Source organism: Pteropus alecto, unplaced genomic scaffold, assembly GCF_000325575.1.
Source record: "Pteropus alecto unplaced genomic scaffold, ASM32557v1 scaffold8, whole genome shotgun sequence".
In the NCBI taxonomy this organism is placed as follows: Eukaryota; Metazoa; Chordata; class Mammalia; order Chiroptera; family Pteropodidae; genus Pteropus; species Pteropus alecto.
The window spans coordinates 747,564-770,980 of record NW_006494609.1 but is presented as its reverse complement, the minus strand read 5'-3'; the positions used below and the strand labels follow the sequence as shown (position 1 = coordinate 770,980).

The following is a 23,417-nucleotide window of genomic DNA, read 5'->3' as shown; positions in this document are numbered from 1 at the left end:
TCTATAATGAAGGAACTGAATCCTTAACATATAATTATCACTGATTCACCACGGTAGGGAGGTAAATGATACAGACACTAAAATCAGCTTCATATCATTAGAAATAGAATCCTTACTAAGAAGATGAGAAAGATGATACCCTAGAATGCTCTTTTCAAATAAAAGGTTTTGTTTTGAGTAAATCTAACTTTCAAGGTTTTCTACAAGGTTAAAAGCTCATTAATTTAGATGCCACAAATTCTGAACTCTTGATAATAAAGCCTACTTTAAGCTAAATAGAAAGAATATTTTTGTCTGCATAAGAAAAAAAGCCTTTTGAGAATTGCAGTTTGCTATATATGGATACTTAAAACATATTAATTATAAATGATTCTTGCTATTTTAAAAAGTAGATTCCAAATGGCTTCTGCTTGGCCACACTTAAGTTTGCCTTGTATGCAATATTGGATCTCCTTAGAAATAATACATTATTTAAAATTACAGCCATGCCTATTTACTCAGCATGGTAGAGGCCGAGCATATTCTACTCAAGAGGGTTCTCTAGAGCAGGGTCCCCAACCCCCAGGCCACAAACCAGTACTGGTCCGTGGCCTGTTAGGAACTGGGCCGCACAGCAGGAGGTGAGTGGCAGGCTGTTAAGGGAGCAAAGCTTCTTCTGTATTTGCAGCTAGCATCCCTGCCTCAGCTCCACCTCAGATCATCATGCATTAGATTCTCATCGGAGCCCTGGTCTCTGGTGCCAAAAAGGTTAAGGACCGCTGATCTAGGGACAGAGCTCAAAGGCTGAAATAGTTACAGAAAGTTAGCATTGGAAAGAAAGGACATGGAGAATTCAGTGTTCCTCAAACTCTGCCAATAAAATCTTGAGTTTCATCTTAAAATTCATCTTGATTTTGTATTCTACTGCAGAATATTTATGTTTAACACGAAAATATGTTCTGTCTCCAATCTTAGAGTGCGACTGAGGGACCAGGGAGTTGTCCTACGTCTTCTTCTGTCGTTTGACATATCCCTGAACCTTCATTTGAACAGCTGGTAAAAATTCTTCACTTCTCTAGGAATCAGACTCAGAGAAGTAAAACGATTTGCCCAGAACTTGTTAGAGAGAGCCAGGATTGGAAACTGAGTCTGGACAGCCAGCAGCATGCTCTATGACAAGACTACACTTATTTCCTCTTAAGGAAATGTTTTTAAATTTCTCGCTCTTGAGGTGCTTGCCAAAAAGACCATCCACGAGAGTCACACGGCTGAAGAGAGCACCATTAGGCTGTTTCTAGTGGGTCTGGGCCTTGTAACATTTTCTGGTATCAAAGACCTTGGATGAAGTAGCAGTTCTTAATACCCAAAGCCAATTTCAAGTTGATAATGAGAATGTTCCAGAGACATCTGAACAGAAGTCTCGATGGAAAAAGTGAGACGAATAAGATAGCTGAACTTCTGAAGCACCATGGAAATAGCAATAAACAATTCCCAGCCCCAAATTTAAAAGAAAGGGGACTTAGCATCAAACAGTAGAGAGAAGCTTCCCCTTCTTGCAGCCTGGATCAAATTGCCAGTTTGGTGAGCTTTCTAAGAAAGCAGACCTGGGCAAAGAACAGGAAGACTAGTGGCAGAACAAACGTGTGCCGATCACTCCCCCTCCGGGAGCCTTCAACTTCCCATAGCATTCATTCGTCAGCACTCACTGAGCACCGACTATACACCAGACACCAAACTAATGTTGACCGTCAAGGATGAGACGACACAGGCTCAGCCCTCCATTAGCTCAAGGCCTGGAGGGGGCCAAATCCAGTGGTTTGTGTGCTGTCCTGGGGAGGAGTGGGGTGCTGCTGGAAACACTTAGGAAAGGCATTTTATCTGGTCCTGAGCGTCGGAGGAACCCTTCCGGAAACAAGAAAAGCAGGAATTCATCAGATGGAGGAGATGCATCCCTGCCCAGAGAGTAGCCCAGGCAAAGAGAAGGACAGAGACAGTATGTTCTGGGAGCTGTAAGTAGCTCCACATGGCTCAAGAGTGAGGTAGCGGGTAGGAGAATTGGTCGAGGTGCCAGTGGGGCTGAGAGATGGGAGAGGCCAGACCTGAAGGACTCCATGCAATAGATTAGAGTCTGAACTTCTCCCGAAATGGCTTAATAAGCATGAAGAGTGACATATTCAGATTTTCGTCTTAGAAAGTTCAGCTATATAGGACAATAGGAATGCTGATTAACTGTGGCTTGGAATAGACTGTCTGAAAGAAATGTCCACCACTTGACCGACTTTGACCCCTCCTCTTCAGTTTAAGCTTGCATATTTATGCATATTTATTTATTTTTATTCAAGAGAAGAAAAGAGGGAGGGCACGGGCATTTAATGTGCACGCACCACACTCCCTGCCTACATGAGACACTTTACTTATGGGATTTTTAAAGCAGATGTCAAGCAACCTTTCACTGCACAGAAAGGGAAATTTAAGATCTGAGAGGTTTAACAATCTGGTCTGATTCCAAGTGCTTTTTGTGATATATCATAATAACTCCTTTCAACATTTATTCCACTTTAACCACTGGATATGGAAATCTTTCTGAGAGAAGTAACATATATTTCTACCTTCCTAAAAACAGTGATTGATCATAATTTACCATTTGTTTCAAAGACTTAGGGTCATTATTACAACTCCTTATTACTATACTAGTTATAAAATTAATAATAATTCTTTAATTTCATCAAAGAGTGAGTCGATGTTCTAATTTGCAATTGTTTAAGACATCCCAAGATATTTTAATAATCTTTTTTGTCTCAACTGGATCCAAATAAGGCCCACACACTGCAATTGATTTTATCTTTAAATTTTTTTTCTGTTAATTCCCATCTACTGCTCTCACTTTCTCTTTCCTTGCGAGTTATTTACTGAAGAAAATTAGGCTGGCTGACAGAGTTGTCCAGAGTCTGTCTTTTGCATTTCCTGTAAATTGGCTTCTCTAGAGGTTTGATCAGATTCAGATTCAAAGGTGAGAGGGTCGTGTTCTCCCATTATGCAACACACATTTGCCTCTTCTGGTGATATTTGAAGCCTTTGCTAATCAATGCCTCAATGCCTCAATTTATTAGTGAAAAAATGGTGAAGAAAACTTTTACAATGTGTTTCTATACAGTGAGGCCCTAGGGGTGAGTCATGTATATTTGGTTGTTTGCTCTCAAACCAAATGACCGCAGATTGTGCTTACTGAATTTGTATCTTAATATGAATAATTTTTCTGTGTCTTCCTCATCAGCAATCACTTACTGATGTTTTCAGTACATCCTTGCCACTACGCAGTTCCTTCATCTTTTTGATATGTTGCTTCTAATCTGCTCTATCAACTGGGACCAGACAATTAAACTCATTGTAAAGATACAAATAAAATAATAGAGACTGGAGGGCTCTCTTATCAGGTCATGGGCATAGACATTAGTACACAGACTTAGTGATTCATTTCTGAGTTCTTGGCTCTGTCTACTGTTCAGTGTTAACTGGCCTCAGGAATTAGCGTGAATTACGTCAGTTATTCCTATATAAACTTTGCAGTCCGCAGGGAGAGAGCACACACATTTCAGGGCCTCATTTCCATATTACTATAAGGATTTTTCTCTCTTGGTTGCCCTGTTGCATCTCAGGGCCTCAACTAGTGCCCAGCACATACATGATATGGGCCGTAATGAACTGGTAGGAAAAAAAAAAAAAATCAATGAATAACAACAATAAGCTCCTAATTTGTATTTCTGTGTACAAATTTCCTTGCATGGTGACACTGGGTAATTATCCTAAAATTTTATATTGTATGGTGTTATTTGATGGCCTAACACTCTAAGGGCTTCCTCTGGCTGGTAAGCTTTCCTGCACAGCAACCCTCTTACTGTACTTTCTACCCTTCTTCCTGTGTCTACACTGCAGTACACACTACTGGCTGCTCCCAGATTTTTTTTCCCCATTGAATTCTATCCAGTGTGCTTTGAAACACACACCAAATCCCATTTTGTCGTTAAACATTCCTTAAGACTTCAGCCTCCACTGACCCTGCACTTCTCCTACACAATTAGAGCAGGAAGCTCCTTTGAGAAAACACTTCCGCACTTTCCACAGTACCCGCTCAAGGACATGTCAGTAAACAAACGTGAGTGTTCACAGAGGAGAACGCTGGGCACAAGAGGTTTTAAATGATAAAGCGCATTTCAATTACTCTAGACTTAAATAAAATTAGTACAAATCAATACATCTTTAAACTTTTCCACCAGTGGAATACTGATGAAAGGAGGCCTTATTAACTTCACGTCCCTAGTAGTTTGGAGAGTGACTGGGGTATGAGAAAAACTCAGAGGTGTGAGACTTTTATCAAGAACCCATGTTTTATATTAAAACTGGTAACGTATTTTCCATTCTACTTCACAATACATTTATTTTCATGAAGAAACACACCCCTTCCCACCCGTACCCCAAACATTAAAGACTACAAGAGAGGTGCCCTATTTATTCCGGGCCTTTAAACCTCTCCCGATACATCACCAGGAAACATGCCCACCTTGCTTGGAGAAGGACTGAGAAAAATTAATGTACCTAAAGTTTACGACAGGAAAAGGTCACTGCTTGGTTTCTTGTGATTTCTCTCAGTGATATCACAAACTGATATGTTCCCTTAGATTTACAAAAGGGCAAAATTCAAAGTTTATAAGCAGTGTACTGGGTCTTCAAACACGTGTGGCAGGTAGGATATTCCAGACCAGCCCACGTATCATGAGCAGGGGTGTTTGGTGGCCTCCTGCAAAGGCTCCCAGCATCGTGGTGGGGTTCAGAAGACGGGCTCTCTAGGCCACGGATAAAAAATAAGAGAGAAAGACCACAAAAATGATTATCAGGTGGGGGGCGCAGATCTGAAAAGAATAAAATGGAAATCATCTCTCATCTAACGCAGTGTTGCAGAAGGCGAAGACACTGTCCCTTCTTATCAGCCTGTTCTGACTTGCACTGTCCACCAGTGAGTGGCTCCTGAGCACTCAAAACATGGCTAGTGTGACCGAGGAGTATTAAATTATATTAAATTTTAAAAAGTGACACCCAATTCAGTTATTCAAAAGCTTTTGAAAGCATGTTTGGAACATTCTGAGTATGTGAATCTACTCTTCTAGTTGCAAATTTTATGAACTCTAAATGCAGATTATTTCCAGTGAAAATTGAGCATTTTATTTGAGATGAGATCTAAGTCTAAAATGCACCCCAAATTTCAAAGTCTTAAACCAAAAATATGTAAAATATCTCCATAATTTTTAAAATTAAAAATTACATGTTGAAATAATAATATTTGGGTATGACCTAGTAAGTAAATTATTGGGTCAAAAATGTGTGTCATTAACATTAGTTTTACCTATTTCTTGTTACTCTGAAAAACATGGATATTAGAAAATATAAAATTAGTATGTGGCTAATTTTATATTTCTATTGGACAGCACTTTATTTAGACAAAAGTTTTTGAAGAAGCAGCTCTCTTTGAAAAAAGCTGATGGCTTTCCACACTCCAGACTTCCTAGTGTCCATTCAAAAAGAGTTTAGCTTTCTCCCTACAAAGCGGCATAAAATCCTTTGCTTAGAATCAGTACATAGTATGTTTCAATGGCTTGGGGTATTTTCTAAGCACAAATAGTTATCCATCCCATCACAGTCAAATGTCCTATTCTTTCATTCCACATCTACCTAAAGCAGCCTTCAGAGACCATATTTTTGATAAGAGGCTTCACATCTAGGTCTCCTCTGTTTGTGTTTCTACTCCCTGAGCGTAGGAAACTACAGACCTCCCTGGTCTTGGGTTTTCATAAACACTTGGCACTCGAGAAGTTCTGGAATAGTTGATAGGTCAGCAGCAGGGGCGGCAAAGACCGCCCCCCTCCTCCTATTGTCATGTGACATGTGGGTGAGGCATTGAGAGATTGGGATCTTGAATGAGACTGGCACATTTGAAAGTAAGCTCTGCCCAGTACCAGTTGACCTAGGGCAAGTTACCCCTCCTGTGTGCTTAAGTTTCCTCATCTGAAAATGGGGATGAAAATAGTACCCACCACATAGGTTTTAAACATTAAATGACGTAACACATATATAGTGCCAAGAGTAGTGCTGTGCTTATAATAAGAACTCAACACATGTAGTTATTGTGGAATGTGTAAGGATGGTTGGTGGCAGTCAGCAGAAGTCCAAAGTAACCTCTCCTTGTTTTGTTCCCTGAACTTGCTAGCTCCATGGCTATGATTAACCTGTATTACACCTACAATTACACATTTGCAGATCTCACAATAAATCAATAACCAGTCTGTGTTGGCCACTTCCTGCACAGGTGGCTATATTAATTCAAAAATGAATATGCAAAATTAACAAGCCTCATATTCTAAATTTTAGGGATCAAAAAATATGATAAAATTTCATATTTTGAAAGGCTAGGTTCATATTAGAAACATCTTACTAAATCTAGAATATTCTTTCACATCTTCTTGGCTCTATACTCATGTCAATCCAGCATCTTATCCTCTTCAACAGCAAACCCCTCCAGTATTCTCGCAAAGGCCTCTGCAAATAGAAGCTCGAATTCTGAGACTCATGAGACTAGGTCAACAAAGAACATTGAAAAATTCCACCAAGTGCATAATAAAGCCCAGAAAGCCTCTAAGACTGCAGTCAGAAATGTTAGAGTGAATCAGTCCTAAGCAAGGGTATGGGCTTTTTTGATATACAGCAATAAACAAACAAACAAACAAACAAACTTCCCTACTTACTATGATCATTTTTCTCTGCACTCGCCATGCCAAAAGGAAAACATAATTAGGAGTATGAGTAATTACTGGGTGACCAGATGGCACGGATGAAGGATACCACCTAAGGAGGAGGTGCAAATGGAAACGGCATGTGTCTAACCAGCATGTCTGGGGAATGTCAATGCCTTCAGATTACGTCATCATGTGAATCTGGCCACCCGCACGCACAATTTAAAGACAGTAAATAGTAAGAGACTTCCCACTGCCCCTTCAGAAAGCAGAGCTGGACAGGGCCCTCTGCATGGCCCAGCCAATGCCCACCCAGCCACGGCGGCAGCACCAATACCTGTAACAGACACTGTCTGTGCAGGGGTTGTGGACCCTGACAATGACGAAAACATGCTGAAAGTGAGATCGGATGTTTTTCGGGCTGAATGGCTGTGCTCCAGGCTCTTGGAAAACAATTGTTACAATATCATTTCCAATGTGCCGCTTCCGTAGGAGCTAAAAGAAAAAATAAGCAAACAACACAAATGACAATGCCCTTCTTTCCTACCTTCAATTCCCTTGTGCAATTGTGTTTAAAACATTTGTTATTAATTAGTACATATTAGGGTAGGTAATCTATACAATTATTGTCAGTATTTTAGCCTGTGCTATCATTCCCTCCAAGGAAAGATATGGAAATAAATATTCTGAAATTTGCATAACATATATAGCCCATTCAGATAGATCCATCCAATATCTGGCATATTATACCAAGACCCAGCATCTCCAAATCCTCAGTTTCCATAACAACAGTTTTGTTCCATTTTCATATAAGAAAGGAACCTGCCATAGGAAAGATTTTTTAGTGATGGGAATGGCTGAAGTAATTACAACACAATTTATCTTCTGGTTTAATTAGCTTCATTTAAAGAAATGCGGCTAAGGTGTTTTCTGATCTGCTTTTTGTGTCACAGGCTGGGAATACAGAAATTAATAATATTCTGGAATCTTCTAACAATTTAAAAGAAGGTAAAATTTTAAGTTGAAAGAGCTTCTTTAATTACAGTGAAAGCTGCTTAAGACCACCTTCTATTTCATATTAAATGGTGCTGTGGAAAGGTGGCCTTCAAATTCAGGCACCCGGAATCATCTTAGGTGAGTATCTTTTCAAGATGGGTTTATTAGTTTAATTCAAGAGTGTGAAGAAAAATTAAACAAAGTTTGTATTTTTTATATTTATTATATGGAGGCTTTTACAAGGAGGAAAATAACATGACATTTATATAAACTACCCATCATTCAACATAAGACCTCATTTATAAACTTCAAAAAAATTCTACAGTGACTTTAACTTACATAAACTAGTAAAATCAGTGATCTAGTATAGGCTGCCAGCTGGGAGAAACAATTGAGAATTGAGAGCTAGAATGTTCAGGAAATGTACTTTTAACCTTAGGAATTTTAAAGCATCCCAAATTATCTTCTAATGAGGCCATTTACTTCATTTCCAAACATATCAGATGTTATAGAAATAAAGGCTGGCCCCATATCGACTGCTGTACAGAATACACCCATTATTAAAGATTATTAATCTACTCAGGATCATGGACATACCAAAAACACATACAATTTGTTTGTATATCATGTCATTCTTCATAGATGATGTCACTGTCTTTTTAGTGCAATGCCAGTCTTTCTTCAAAATATGTCTTGATATGTAATATTAATGTCTTAATAAAGGCCCCAAATAAAAATCAATCCATCCATCTACCTTATATTATATATAATGGAAGATAGTATTTATAAATCCCTGCAAAAAGATTTTAAAAGATACAGTCTTTCTGTTTTTTTTCCAAGCATAAAGTAACCTAAATAGAAAAATAAATTCTTTAGCTAGAAAACTAAAAGTTCTTAATATGTAGCAGCACCAATTACTCTTTCATTCTGATTTAGGACCATAATACTTTTGTCTTGATTGTACTCCAAAATTAAATAATTTGGAGAGCCACCCATTTAGATGTCAACTCACTCTGCTCAGCAGTTCAACTCAGTTAGAAGTAAAAAATTGATTTTTGTTACTAAATACTTTACCAACTACTCTGTCACCTTTCTCTGCTGAGCAATCAGGCAGAATGAGCCTTTATCTCCCCTTTAAAGATCATTCGTTAAATGTTTGTACTGACTGGCCAGAATAAGAAGTTTAGTATATTTTTCTTAGCATGATGTTTTCCTCTCAGAGAAATCTAGAACTCGGAATTTGCATAAAACAAATAGTTCACAAGCTCCAGATCAGGAAATTTATCTTAAAATAGGTTTATTTCAAAGTTATAGTTGATTCATTGCTTTGCTTCCTATTTTTGATTACTATGGTAATCACAAGAGGCAAAATTTTATTACCTAGATTTGTGATTTAATCAAACCTAAAGTGATGAAGTATTAGATTAGATCCGTGTTTGGTTAAATTCTATGAGAGAGGATGTGATTCATTCCGCAGCTGGCCTATGTTGTTAGCACAACAATTGACAATAACAAAATCTATATCCATTTTAAGGTCAGAAGTAATGGTAGACTGCTTGTGTTTACAGTAGCTATTGAAAGGAGAGTTTGTTAGCTCTCTGGTTCTTTTAAATTTCAGTTTGGTTTCATTTTGAAATATTTTTTAAAAACAACCACCACATACTCTCTAAAACAATACTGCCAGTTTCCATTTTACTCTGTAACAATCTGTCATTTCTTGGTTTCTGCATTGTATTTTCTCACTAAGTTTTAGTAGTAGGCATTGTGCTTTTAGGTCTTTTAAAAAGAAACTCTGTATATGATATACATAAATGCAATTGCTATTTATGCTCCTTGCTATCTCCTGACAAATATGCCAAAAAAACATTTTTCTGAGACCCTATTGATACTTATTTTGATTTTTCCCCATGTTTGTACACCAAACCGCCTTTGCAATATGAAATGAAATATTGGTACTTTCCTGCTTCGTACATTAGCCTTTTGAGATGAAACTTCACCCACTCCTACATGTTCTTTGCAACCCTGCAGAGTCATCTAATCACCATGATTTCAACTTGTTCTCTTCAGATTTCATGAAAACCTCAATCCCCGTGGGTGAAAAGCAAACGATTAATTCACAAAGCCATCCAGCTGGCTGTTAACCTAGAATTTATGTCTCTTCATTTGTTTTCAGCTCATTTGTTATTCTTACTTCCACAAAGTACAAAGCTTCCTGCTGCTGTGACAGGTGCAACATTAAATTCTGGTTTAAGATTTTACAAACTTGCCACTTAGGCTTCTTGGGGAAATGAAACGAGGGTGAAGAAACATGGATAACACACGGTTCTCTTACCTGTTGCTTGTTGTTAGGTGTGTACGGCAGCATGGTAGAAACATGGAACATGATTTCATAGTCCTTGTATGTGGTGTATAGAGAATGGGTTCCAGTGGAGTCAGCTACGGCAAAAAAAAAAAAATATATATATATATATATACATGTATATAAAAAATGATGAGATGACTATAACAATAGGAAAAACAGTTCATTTAAGAGAAATATCTAAAAGAAAAAAAGAGATAGTTTAAGATGAAAAGATCCTAGACAAGACCTAGAAGAGGTGTTCTTATCCATTTTTTGTACCGATCCCCTTTGGCAGTGTTGTGAAGCTAATGGACCGCTTCTCAAAGTAATATTTGTAAATGCATAAAATAAAATTTCAACAGAAATCAATTGTATTGAAAAATGCAGTTATCAAAATAATTTTAAAATATATTAGCATAAGATTTATGTAACAAATTTTAGCAGTTGGTCTAATAACTACTATAAATCTGTAGTAGTGATATATGCCTAAGCAATATTTTGAGACACCTCCAATAATAAAAAACATGATACGAAAAGACCGGTGCTTTCTATTGGCAACAAAATCAGAGGAAGAGCTTATATGAACTACTCTGGTTTGCTGCCTGCATCTATAATTGAAGGAAATACTAAATTTCAATTAGGGGTCAGTGAAAATAAATGTAAAATTATTTCCAATCCAAGTTCACAGACCTCTGAATTCTGTCCACAGGCATCAAGTTAAAAACATCTTTTCTAATACTTCTGATTCAAGCAAGAGAACTGTTTTGTACTTAATAGAAATTTAACAAGACTGTAACACTGAATAACAAAGATATTATAGCAATGTCCAACAATATTTTAAGACTGAGTGTGTTCTGTTCTCACCTTCCTTAAGGAAAAAAACAACCTCTACCCCCTTAATCATTAACAAATCAATGTGCCCATATATACCAGAAAGCCAGAGCATTATTAACTGCCCAATTGAAAAGGAGTATCTTCAGACTCGAAGGACCTGGCATTCCGGGCTGCAAAATGAACAGAAGTGCACTCATTCTGAGTCAACTCAAACCTCCATGAACCACACTACTGACGCCCAGAACACTTTTACTGCATTTTAGAGAATGATGCTGTAAGACCAAGCCTCTGGCATATACCAAAAGGCAGCAGTTTTCAAAATTTAGTATGCAAGGAGTATCTTCAGACTCGAAGGACCTGGCATTCCGGGCTGCAAAATGAACAGAAGTGCACTCATTCTGAGTCAACTCAAACCTCCATGAACCACACTACTGACGCCCAGAACACTTTTACTGCATTTTAGAGAATGATGCTGTAAGACCAAGCCTCTGGCATATACCAAAAGGCAGCAGTTTTCAAAATTTAGTACTCCTGCAGAGTCACTTGGGGCACTAGTTAAAAGGCACTACGCACTCCTGCAGAGTCACTTGGGGCACTAGTTAAAAGGCAGATTCCCATGTCCAGAAACCTGGGAACACTGCTCAGTGGGAGTGGGGCTGGGCAGAGGAATCTATTTTAATAAACATCCCCAGGGTGATGGTAATGCAGTCACTCCACTGCCCTCAGGCGCTGCTTCAAGAATAGACCACAAGGGTGGCTTGAGGTCTATTACAGACAGACGTGTAAAGAGACTCTAGAGCCCTGAATTTCAACCTCGAGCTTCTTGGAGGATCTTAATTTTGAAGGAGACATAAAATGCAAATGGTTTTAAAAACAAGCTGAAAGAAGAATAAAGCAAAGACTACTTTTCAAAAATTGTAAAAATATGTACCAACATATAACTCCCCAAGAAAAATATCTTCTAAATGTAAACGATTGCCACCACAAAAAAATACAAGTTACTATAATAAATAATTGAACTATTTAAGACAGGTCTTGAGTCTGAAGAACTTATCTAGTGCTTGCCCTTGCTATAAATACCTCTAGGATGGATGAGTACATTTTAAAACTTTTAAGTGAACATGTCAGCTTTGACATGTACTTACATGTGTTTCAAGTCCATTTTAAGCAAAATTAATGAACTAGAAAAAAAGGCTGTCATCCAAGTATTCATTTATTACATTTTGCTCTATATGTCTGTCTAATTCTAAAAGAATTACTACCAGAGAGGAAAACTGAAGACAACCCTGAAGATAATTTGTTTTTCTACTTCTAGTCCTTTCTCTTTCTTCTGCATGCCTCATTTTATATAATATATGCTGTTTGACCAGCCTTTTTCTGGGGATCTTAAGAGACTTCAGTTTAGTCGATAATTTAAAACAACCTGGAAACAGTTCCAAAAGTTTTAAAGATGAAACTAGGACACAAACAATGAAATTTGCCTTCTAAGAAGAAAGGAATTCTCAAATCTTGAAATTACTATGTGCATAATAGAATTGCTAAACATTTGTAGAGAGAATGGAAAATGAAGGTTCACTAAAGAATAAGGCATCCAATATTGCTGTTATATTTTTAATGACCTCGAAACCCTGAAACCATGAAAGATTTAACAGAAAGATAATCAGGAAAATGACAATTAGGAAAAGTGACAAAAATCCTTTTTTATTCTGGTTGGAGAGAATATACATTGAGTAATTTCTAAAGAGAAAATATGCCTGGAGAAGAGGAATTTTCGAAAAGATAATGATCCTTCATATTTGTATGGAGCTTTAAAAGTTGAAAAGTATATTCAGGCACCTTACGGGTCATCTTGATAATCACGTGATGTACCTTTAAATCATCCTGCCAAAGCGGCATATATCCAGTAATAAGGTCAGCACTCCACACTAAGCCACATAAAGTAAAATTTCTAATATTCCAACGAGATGATAAGAAGGCAATGAATAATTGAAGAATGATAAGAACGTTCTTCTCAGCTGCTTTGAAAATAGATAAGTGATAATATCCCATATCACGCATTTCTATTGGAAGATGGTATGAACAGGTTAATAAGTTTGTAGAGCAGTTTCAGATATAATGTTATATTCATCCTTGACTTCTTTTCAGGCTCAACTCTTTCCTTTAGGCAATCTAAAACTTGGATGAAAAAAGTGTACGTGCATGAATCTGAATCAAGAAAAGCTAGTCAGACTTCTATATAACCATCTTTCGGTCATTAATGGGTATGCTTGAGTTAGAAAAGCTAGATGAAGTAAAAGAAGCCTATGCAATTGATTCTTGGAAAGTTTCTAGTTTAAAATATTTATGAACACAAGGAGAAAAGTAATCTCATTAACTAAATGCACGTAGACTAATGAGGTCAATAGAATGAACAAAGCTTAAGCTCAGTTTATTAATGTCCTCTCCACTATAAAACACGTCAAATGCAAGATGAAATCAGAGACAGGTTATGGGTCTGATTCTTATCCATAGTTTGAAATATTATAATAGCCAACTGGCTGCTGGAGTCAGCTGATTAAGACCTCCAGATCTCCCATCTACGCACTCCTGCCTCAGGGCCTCGGGGTACAGAAGTCAGTGCTTAGAACACAGTCAGGGAAAAGTATTGACATCTGGAACACTGGCATGAACTTGTAGGGCTCTTTTACTTACTCACTAATGAAGTATTTGGGTCGGTCAAGAATTCCACTTGTTACAGCATCTACCATATTTACTAATATTTTTTCAGTGTACCTTTAACCATGGTCAGGAGATGAGTTACTTTACTTCAATGAGGATGGGATCAAGAAGAGTCTGTAGTACTACCCTTTGCCATGACAGGCAAATTCATAGTGTCAGTTCAAGGAATGTGTGAGTGTACATGTGAATGTACCTAGGATTCCAGGCTTCTCAAATCGCTAACATATTGAGAAGAAAAGACAAGACAAGGTGTGGGGCTGGTGCTTAGGAATCAGCCATTTACTAGTTTCTACCTACTTCTCACTTTGTAAGATACCTGCAATTACCCTGATTCTCAACTCGGAAGTAAGAAGGTATGAATCTGAATGCCAGGAGCATCATTTGCTACTTACCACAAGCAAGTCACTCCATGTCTCTGCCCTGCTACAATCTCACTGTTCTGAGGATTATGTGAAATAAAGTACATGAAAGCGCTAGCTTGTAGAAGATGCTCAAAAAATGTGTTGATTAGAATTTAGAATTTTGTACAGTTGAGGTAAAAAGTGTATTTTCCTTAAATAGGGACTTTTATATATTTTAATTTCTTTGCCAAGTGTACCTCAGGAAATGTCAAAGAAAAAAACCATACGCTATAACACAGTTCAAAGTTAAGGAGGTGAAAAAAGAATCCTTTTCTTCATTATCAGTCTCTAGAACTCCAAATAGCCCTTTGCATGTGCAAAGCATCTAAACAATGCTGGTTTTATCCCTTTCACTATTCATAGTTTAAATATTCCAGATAAAGAATCATTTATTTTCTTTATGGAAAGTCTTACATGTGTTCTAAGACTCTGAATCTCAATGGTTTTTACAACGAACACTGCTGAATAATGGGAGAAGCAACAAGCATCCACTAATACTGCAGCAAATTAATGAAGGCTTTGAAGGAATGCTTTATAAGGGCTACTAAGTCTTCTACATGTTGACTTGACAAACAAGCCTCAGTAAGGAAATAATTTCCCAAATAATAATCCATATGCACAGCTTAAAATGAGGGTGGTCTCCAGCTTTTAAATAACAGATGGCTTGTTGAGAAGTTTATTTTTGTATTTACTGTAGTGTGAGAAGATTGTAAATATATAGAGGTAATGTCATCTAAACAAGGAAACAGGAACAAAAAAACCACTACCGCAAATTTCTTCATCATAGAATTGTTACAACCTCTGACACTATTGTAGCTTATTTGCTAGAAATTCTTATTTCTGAAGGGAGGGGGGAAGAAATGGTTCAATAGCTCCATCAATCCTTCCTTCCCTGAGCCTCTCCCTCCTTTACCAAAGTACTAAAATCTGAATATAATTATAATACATGACAAGCAGAAATTCCGTGCAAAGGCTTGGGTACTTTTAGCCCAACAGCTGAGAAAGGGAAAGACAGAGCCACAAGACAGATCTCTGGGCTTCACTGTACTTAATTCTACATTTATGCTTTCTCTGAATATTTCATTAATTATACCACTAGGATCTGTTCATTTTCCCTGATGCTTACTAGCTGTCTAACCTTGGACAGTTGGTTAATCTAAAGAAGCCAATTCTGTAAAATGGGGATAACTGGTATCTAGCAAGATTTGTGGGAATTACATGAGATGGCATATATAAAAAGTATCTGGGACCTCTACTTCTGGCTATATAACAGGACTTGGTACAGGATCTGCCCCTGCCTTATAAATAACTAGAAACGTTGAGAATATGTCTGAAACAACTGTTGTGACATAGGCAGCATTGGATAGTGATCCCAGAGAAAATAGAATCAAAGGTGATCCTTGTGGTTCCACCTGGCTTTCTTCTTGGAGGTACTTTAGGAACAATGGCACAGAGCAGGGCTTCAAAGAGGGAAGCTAAAATAGGCTGGAGGTCAGGTAGCTAATATTTGGTGAGCAGAGTACCAAAGAAGAGGACTACCCAGAGGTTCAAGATCTGCACAGGGGTTCCCCTAACAAGCAGGCAGAATATTAAAGTGCATACACATAGAATGAAATTCCAAAGCCAGGCAAAGAAAAACTATTAGTGAACGAACCACTATCAGAGAATTGCAAGCCAAACAATTCTCACAATTCACACAGGGATGAAGACATTTGAATTCTGAGCAGCCACAGCAGAGATACCTCATTGAAAATGCAGATTTTCAAATATAAGAAAAGTCATGCCTTGACAGGAAGGCTACCTTAGTCAGAGAGTAAAGGCTACTCTAGGTATGCTTCAAAAAAGCTTAAAAATAAGATTCATAAAGATCAGACTGTTCTATAATTAACTGCCTTCCAAAACGAAACCCAATACTCTTTAAAGAATCCATACAATCAACAGTGAAACATTCACAATGTCCAGTATCTAATCAAAAACAATCAGACATGTGAAGCAGAAAAATGTTAACTCAAAAGCTGGGGAAAATCCCAAATGAGAGGGATGATGGAATTAGCACACGAAGACTTTAAAACAGCTATTATAAATATGTTTAACAATTTAAACGACAACGTGAACCTAATGAGGAGGAAACAAAAAATATAAGAGAATCAAATGCAACTTCTGGCTCTGAAAATTACAATATCTGAAATGAAAATTTCATTGGATTGGATTAGCAGACTAAGACACTGTGAAAGAAAAGAAAAACACAGTGAACTTGAATACATATTTATAGGAAGTACTCAAACGAAGCGCAGAGGAAAAAAAGGTTAAAAAATTAAATCAACACAGTCTTATTAACCACTGGAAAACTAGTAAGTGATCTAATATATGTGTAATTGGAGATTCTGAAAGGGGGAGCATAAAAAAATAAAGAAATAGAGATTAGCAAATGATATTTTAATTTGATGAGTACTACAAATTCACAGATCCAAATGACATGCACACTGCCACATGTAGAGGGCATAATCCTTTAGAAAAGCTTGTTCTCTCCTTAAGGATTATATTGAAAGAGTTTCTTGACACAAAATAAAGTTAGATAAAGTGAGGTGAGATTATCTCACAGCTCACCTAGCAAAGTCTCATCTCTGGGTATGCCAATGGCCAGTAAGAGGCTACTGGGGTGTGCGGGGGCTGGTTGTTCCCGATTTCTATGGTCTGTTATTGTTTAATATCTGTTTAAATGCTGAGACTAATGGTCTCTTCTAGTTTTTGACCATATTAGCTTGGAGTAAAAGAGATAACTATGCATACTGCCTTCTTCAGGGTTTTAGAACAAAAACACTTTGCTACTTTTCATTTACTTTAAGACACTTGACACTGGACATGGTTCCATAGTTTAGTGCTTAGCACGTCTGTTTTACAGCAGAAGGTCTTGGGTTCGTACCCCAGTGGAGCTGCGGTCCATGGTCTATGGCCATGCCACCCTGAACAAGCCTGATGTCTGATCTCGGAAGCTAAGCAGGGTCAGGCCTGGTTAGTACTTGGATGGGAGACCACCTAGGAAGACCAAGTGCTGTAGTCATAAATAATAATAAACAAACAAACAAACAAATAAACAAAAACCTGACACTGAAAAAGCAGAAAACTATGAATTCTTCTGCTTACGAACTATGCCTCGAAAGGTTAGAGCCTTAAAGGACAGTAGTTTAGTTAAAAGGAACCCTTCCTTGCTGAAAGTATTATGTAACTATAAAACTGTGCAGTTAGAAGCAGTTTGCTAATCCAGGCTCATCCCCCTCTCGTCTTCACAGTTACTGGATATTGGAACGAAACATGCAGAATGCTTAGTTTGCTTATTCCACTGCCTACTTGATGTTGCATTGCTTAAATATGGGACTTGGCTATATATTTCTCACATTCCCCTTTATCATCAAGAGGTGGCTGGGAATATGGAAATACACAAATAATATATAATCTCTTCTACTCCCAATCTGGCCATTCATTTATAGCAGTTGTCCCCAGCCCCTGGGCTATGGACCCGTACTGGTCCATGGCCTGTTAGGAACTGGGTTGCACAGCAGGAGGTGAGCGGCAGGCAAGGGAGCAAAAAAGCTTCATCTGTATTTGCAGCCATTCCCCAGCGCTAGCATCACTGCCTCAGCTCCACCTCAGGGCATCAGGCATTAGATTCTCATAGGAGCACCGGTCCCCAGTGCCGAAAAGGTTGAGGACCACTGATTTACAGAATCAGGGTGCTAATTACATTCTCTTCCCAGACCCTTTCAATAGCTCTCTGTGGTAATGATAATTTATATGACACAACAAACAAATTGAGACAACATGAATGACTTGTACAGGGTAACTGTCAGAATATCTGGATAAAAAGAGTTTAACAGCATACTGAGATTTAACATTTTATGCAGTTGCAAGTAGAGTATGGAACATTAAAATAATGTTTAAGAGTCTAGGCTATTTATGGGGTTTAATAGTCTCTTTCGCACGTTGTTTCCAAGTTGGCAACAGCAAAACCATGGCAACAGGAAATTCTTCCCTGCAGTAGTTTATGAATGCTTTTGTTTTCATGACTCAACTCCTTATTTAATTTCCGGTACAGAAAACCAGAGAGATTACTATAGACTGCAATACAGATGTGCTAATCTACAGACCTCAAAGAAAAACAGGTCACAGGTGTCTATAGATGGATTCTGAGATAAAATTTAAAATTGCCTCCATGTGACACACAGCAGAAGTCAACATATTCTAACCAAAATAGATACTTGAGAACTAAACTACTGTATTAACGACTTGGGGAATGGGAATGGGACTTGGGGAACGGCCTATATGTTCATGAGCTATAAGTAAACAGATTGCTTCACTATTGTGCATTATTGTGCTTTTAATCAACACATTTTACGAGCCAAACTAATACCAAAGCGAAGAAGTCTATTTTCTTAGGGATTAAATTAGACTATGGACAATAATAATAGAAAATAAACAAAAATCCTCCTAGACATTAAAAAAATACAAAAATGAATGATAAACCCTACGAAGGCAGACTACGAAGATAAGCACAAGGATTATGAAATGAATTAATGAAAGTAAAATATTCTTGAGCTTACGACCTGATGGTTATAAGTTGCTAGAGTTTTTAATCACTTTAACATTCACCTAAATATAGAGAAATCCGTGCAACACTATCCAGGAGCAATTCTGCATGACCTGCATCCCCTGCTCGACTCCACCCACACCTCTGATAACAAACACTGTTTTGCAGTCCAATCCTAGCTGCTTGGATTATGGTCTTCAATTGTCCTGGAGCCACACCCTCCCTCTCTGGCTTCCTCTCCTCCATCAGCAGCAGTTTTCTGCAATAAATGGCAATGCTGTTTTATGGGTAATTTAGCAGATGAACATGAACACAGCAGGAGGAAAAATAAGCCTGGTGTGAGGGTATAAGTATTTTTTACTTTTGGTGTCAAGCTGTGCACGATACTTCTCGAATCCTTTGAGCCGAATGCGTTCTCCCAACAGCTGAAGGAATTCCTCAAAGGCTGGGCCAGCTGATTCATTGTTGTACATCTCTTCTTCCGTGCTCTGTCCAGCTTTGCAGTACATGATGCCGACTTTCTGCTGATAGTTCAGCTGTGAAGACAGGAAACACAATGCAAATAAAGAGAGGCAGATCCACTCTGGCCCACTTAAATGCTAATAAGTCTTATAGGGCAAATGCCCATCAAATAGCTAGTACCTCCCTTCTCTTGAATTCTGTCTTTGATCCAAAAAATACAGTAGAGCAAGCATTTGTAATTATAATTTTCATAAAATTAAGAGGAAAGGCCAGAAAAATAAATTAAAATCATGCATCATTAGAACAGATGTTAATACTTTAGGGAATTTGTTAATGGATTACAAAGTACAAAATAAGGCTATAAAAAACAGCCTGACAACAAAAGACAATTCTTTTTCAATGATTTCCCTTTTATAAAAGAGAGGTCTTTATAAACGTAAAGATAGAAGTCTATTTTACAAAAGATATTTTAAAATAAATTGTTTTGCTCTAAAAAGCCATTAAAATCCTTGATTTTTTTTTAATAGGAAAAGATTTATCTTCCAATGCTGTTTTTCAAGTGTATTAAATTATAAACCTCAGTTATATCTTTGTTAGAGCAATAGCGTCATCAACAATGCCCTTTTTTCAAATATTTTTCTAAAAGATGAGTGTCTGGATAGAAACTTTAAAATGGCAAATCAGCTGGTGGCAAATATTTCTTCCTCAGATACAGTTAAAACGAAGCATTCAAAAGATTTAAATATGATGAAACAATCAAAACATTTACTCATCATTGAAAAGTCTAATCGTTCTGTAAGCAAATTTTAAGGTGGTGTTAGTCAACAAGCAAGAAGTGAGTTCTCAATATAAAAATTTAGACTTTTAATTCTCTAGCGATATAGGCAATCCGTATCACTAAGGCCTATTAGTGGCACTGCAACCACTACCTCAGCAAATTTTTATCTAATGGAAAAAAAGGGAGGAGGGAAGAGGCAAAATTTTAATAGCTAACACGTAATGAATACCCATTCTATGCCAACCACTATGTTTGGTGTTAGCATTGGCTTATCCTCACAACAGCCCGTGAAGCAAATATTACCCCTGTTTGACAGTTAAGCAAAGAGAAGGTCAGAGAATAGAAGAGAAAGTAACTAGCCCTAAGGGAGAGACACAAGATCACAACTGTCAGTCCTGTGATTCGGCTCTATTAAATATTACCAGGACTCAACAGGCTTGTCTTGCTCTATTTCTATCACTGCAACATATGTCCACAGCCTCGTATTTGCAATTCTGAAGTTGAAGGTAAAAACTAAATTTAAACAAACACATTTGGCAGCAAAACTTGGTATGAGCTGACATTAGTACTTTTAATTTATTCTTCTTTATGTGAATATTCATATTTTTCCCTGTGGAAATACTAATGTATTTGATTGTGGGGCGCTGCTCCAGATCCCACTGGGAATATTACTAGATGGTGCTTGCATTTTATTACCCTGCTAAAATCTGGACATTTCTGAATTCTGAAACATATCCAGCTCTTATAGTTTTGCACAAGGGACTGTGAAGCTGAACAGCTCTTTTCAACCTTCTGAACCAAAAGTTTCAGAATGGTTAATAGTGATAACATATAAAATGCCATGGGGAAAATCTGCTTGCTTCATCCCCGCCCCCCCGCACCCCCCGCATCTAGTGCATGCTATGTAGTTGACAAGGAAGCTCAGAAGCCTTTACGAGACCTGTGAGAGTTCCCCAGGAGGTCTCTAGCTGCACAGAACTGACTACCTTGCTTACTCCAGAAAGTGAAGGGTAAAGTCCCAAGTCTGAAACCTGCCAATAACAGGATATACTGATATTGGAGTCTTTTTTAAATAGCACACAACCTTACGTTACTGCGGCTTCATTGTAATTATTAACAGAAATGGAGTTAGGACTTAGTTCATTTTGTATACCACATGCAGGAAAAACTAAACAAAAGGAATCTCAGTAAAATCTACTGCACGCCACTGACATTTCAGCCTTCCCCAGCTGGCCTGCTTCAAAGGTCTGAATGTAGCTAAGGCTTGGAGGGGAACTCCCACAGGTAGAGATTTCATCTTGGCTTTAGAATTAAGCTGAGTATCCTATCAGGTCTCAACAAACAAAAAAGTAGTGGTAAGCTCTATGTCTCTTACAAAAGAAGTCCTTAATACAGCCAGCTCTTTACTCTCTCTGCAGAGAGAGCTGAAGCAATCCCAAGAAAGGAAGGGGCTTTGAGTTATTTGCTGTTTGGCTCTGTGGCTCCCAGATCAGCCTTCTCAAGCAACAATGTAAGACAAAAGTCAGCCTGTTCAATAGAAAGCATCAGTGACACTGGATTTGTGGACTGCTTTTCAAAACTTCTTAAAGGCCTAAGACTTCACTGTGCAACATTCAAAAGAATTCATTTATTTTTTTTTTAAAAAAAAAGAAGAAGAAAGAAAAAGAAAGGAAAAAATAGGCTCACCGTAGAGAGAAGGAAACCCCCAAAACCACTGGAGAAGCAGAATCCAAGGACAATGAGACAATGAGCCATTTTGTTTGGACTAATTTCTTATAATCCAGTGAACTCTACCTGCCCATAGAAGAACAAACTGGTTTTCACTGGCTGTGAAAGGAAGGCTCCTTTAAGAGAATTAGGAAATTTGTTCGAATGTCAAATTTCCTCTGGTTTGAAACTGCCAAATGTCACTGCTCTATCCTCTCAGGTGACAATATGACTCTCTCCTTGCTTTCTACTGCAATTAAATCAAGTAGGTGGCATTCTCTGAACTCAAGCTCCTAGAATCCTTAGTTAGCAACCGTGTTCCCTGCCAGAATGTGAGACGTTGTTGAGGAGTTACGTAAATGTAATATTTCAAGGAGAAAAGGAACATTTCCAGAGAAAGAGCAAATGTAAATGGAGTTAGAGCTATCATTTGGGGGTTCTGAATTGTTAAGAGGTTATATAAAACAGCGGTTTTTTGGAGACACAGAAACACATCTATATGAGTTTATGTATGTGAATATATCACACCTTCATGTAATGATCAAAATAGAGCTATGATGACACCAGAAGGCATTTTGGGAACAGGCTGGACTTCTCCACAGTTTAGGGTTTTGCTTTGCATAACCTTCAGGTCATGCTATACAATTCGTACTCGTATGCCAATTGTCCACGTGGAGCGCGGATCCAAGTGTTTGGACACGCAACAAACATTCATATTGTAAAAAGTGATGATGGTCAGTCCGCCATCTGAGATGAAGGTGAATCTCAACAGTGTCTTTCAACATCCACCAAAAGTTACGCGGGCTCCCACAGCTGGGGACAAACAGCACGTAAAATTGCTCTTCCTCTCATAAAACAGGTATTTTAACACAGAATCAAGGACCCAGGAACTGCAATCTGACTTACACAGCCCTGAGTTCCTGGAAAGATGGAAGATAAAGTCAGAGCCCCCTGCCGGTGCAAACAGATGTGAAAAACCAAGTCCTCGGACCTCTTCAGAAGTGCTGCCTTTTCCTCTCTTCATCATCCCTGGTGTCCCAGCCAGAGAAAGGCCACCGCCCAAACCAGGAGAACCACCCAGTTCTTACTGTTCTTACAAAGCCATGCAAACTGTCTGATTTCATCTAGAAATTTAAAAGTCACTAGAAGGTATTTCTTTGTACAGCAGTCCTCAAGGTGAGGGCCGTGAACCTCTGAGCTTCGTTCTGGGACAGAATTAAGTAATTTGGAAATAGCTTGATTCTTTCAGTTCTTCCTGTTAGGTTGTACTGGAGCAGAGTTTAATCTGAAGATAATTCTGCCCCACTACTGCAGCAAAAACATTCTGAGACTGCCTAATGCCATGTGAATTCTGAGATTTTCCAGTGTGCTTGGCGGGAACAGAAACTATTGCAGGCCATGTGTGCAGACAGAGGACTTGTCCCCCACCCTGCCCCAACCTTTAGGGTGGTTCTTGCTCTGGCCTCAAGTAGTTTCCTTAAATGTGTGTACTTATCAGTGCTCAGCTCTGTGAACCAGAGGCTCCTGGGCTCAGTCTCTCTTCATGGAGACCTCTGGGCTTCGGCTGGGTGTCCCTCCTGCACTGTGGCCTGGAAACTCTCTTCAGCCACAAGGCTGCTGCGATCTTAGGCTTCACTTCTTGTTGTTTCTCACCTCTTGGAGATCACTGTCCCTCACTGTCTGTTATCCAATATTACAAAAATTGCTGATTCTCTGCTTTGTCTAATATTTGTTTCAGATGGGAGGGTCGATCTAGTCCCTCTTTTTTACTTTTGGCCAGAAGCAGATATCTGCCTTCAGTTTTTAAATCAACTTCATTGGTATGTAATTTCTC

At 38.2% G+C, this 23,417-nt stretch overlaps 1 protein-coding gene and 1 pseudogene across 1 annotated transcript in view; one reads left to right on the top strand and one right to left on the bottom strand.

Moving 5' to 3' along the window:
- The window catches only part of SIPA1L1 (signal induced proliferation associated 1 like 1), a 321,807-nt gene that overhangs the window by 70,470 nt on the left and 227,920 nt on the right, over nt 1-23,417 (bottom strand). Inside the window, exons 8-10 of the mRNA XM_025042110.1 lie at nt 18,998-19,172; nt 10,090-10,193; nt 7,099-7,256 (exon numbers count right to left, since the gene is read on the bottom strand). Coding sequence (XP_024897878.1) covers nt 7,099-7,256; nt 10,090-10,193; nt 18,998-19,172 — 437 coding nt within the window. The remainder of the gene's footprint in view (nt 1-7,098; nt 7,257-10,089; nt 10,194-18,997; nt 19,173-23,417) is intronic.
- LOC112473860 lies at nt 16,997-17,112 on the top strand (annotated as a pseudogene).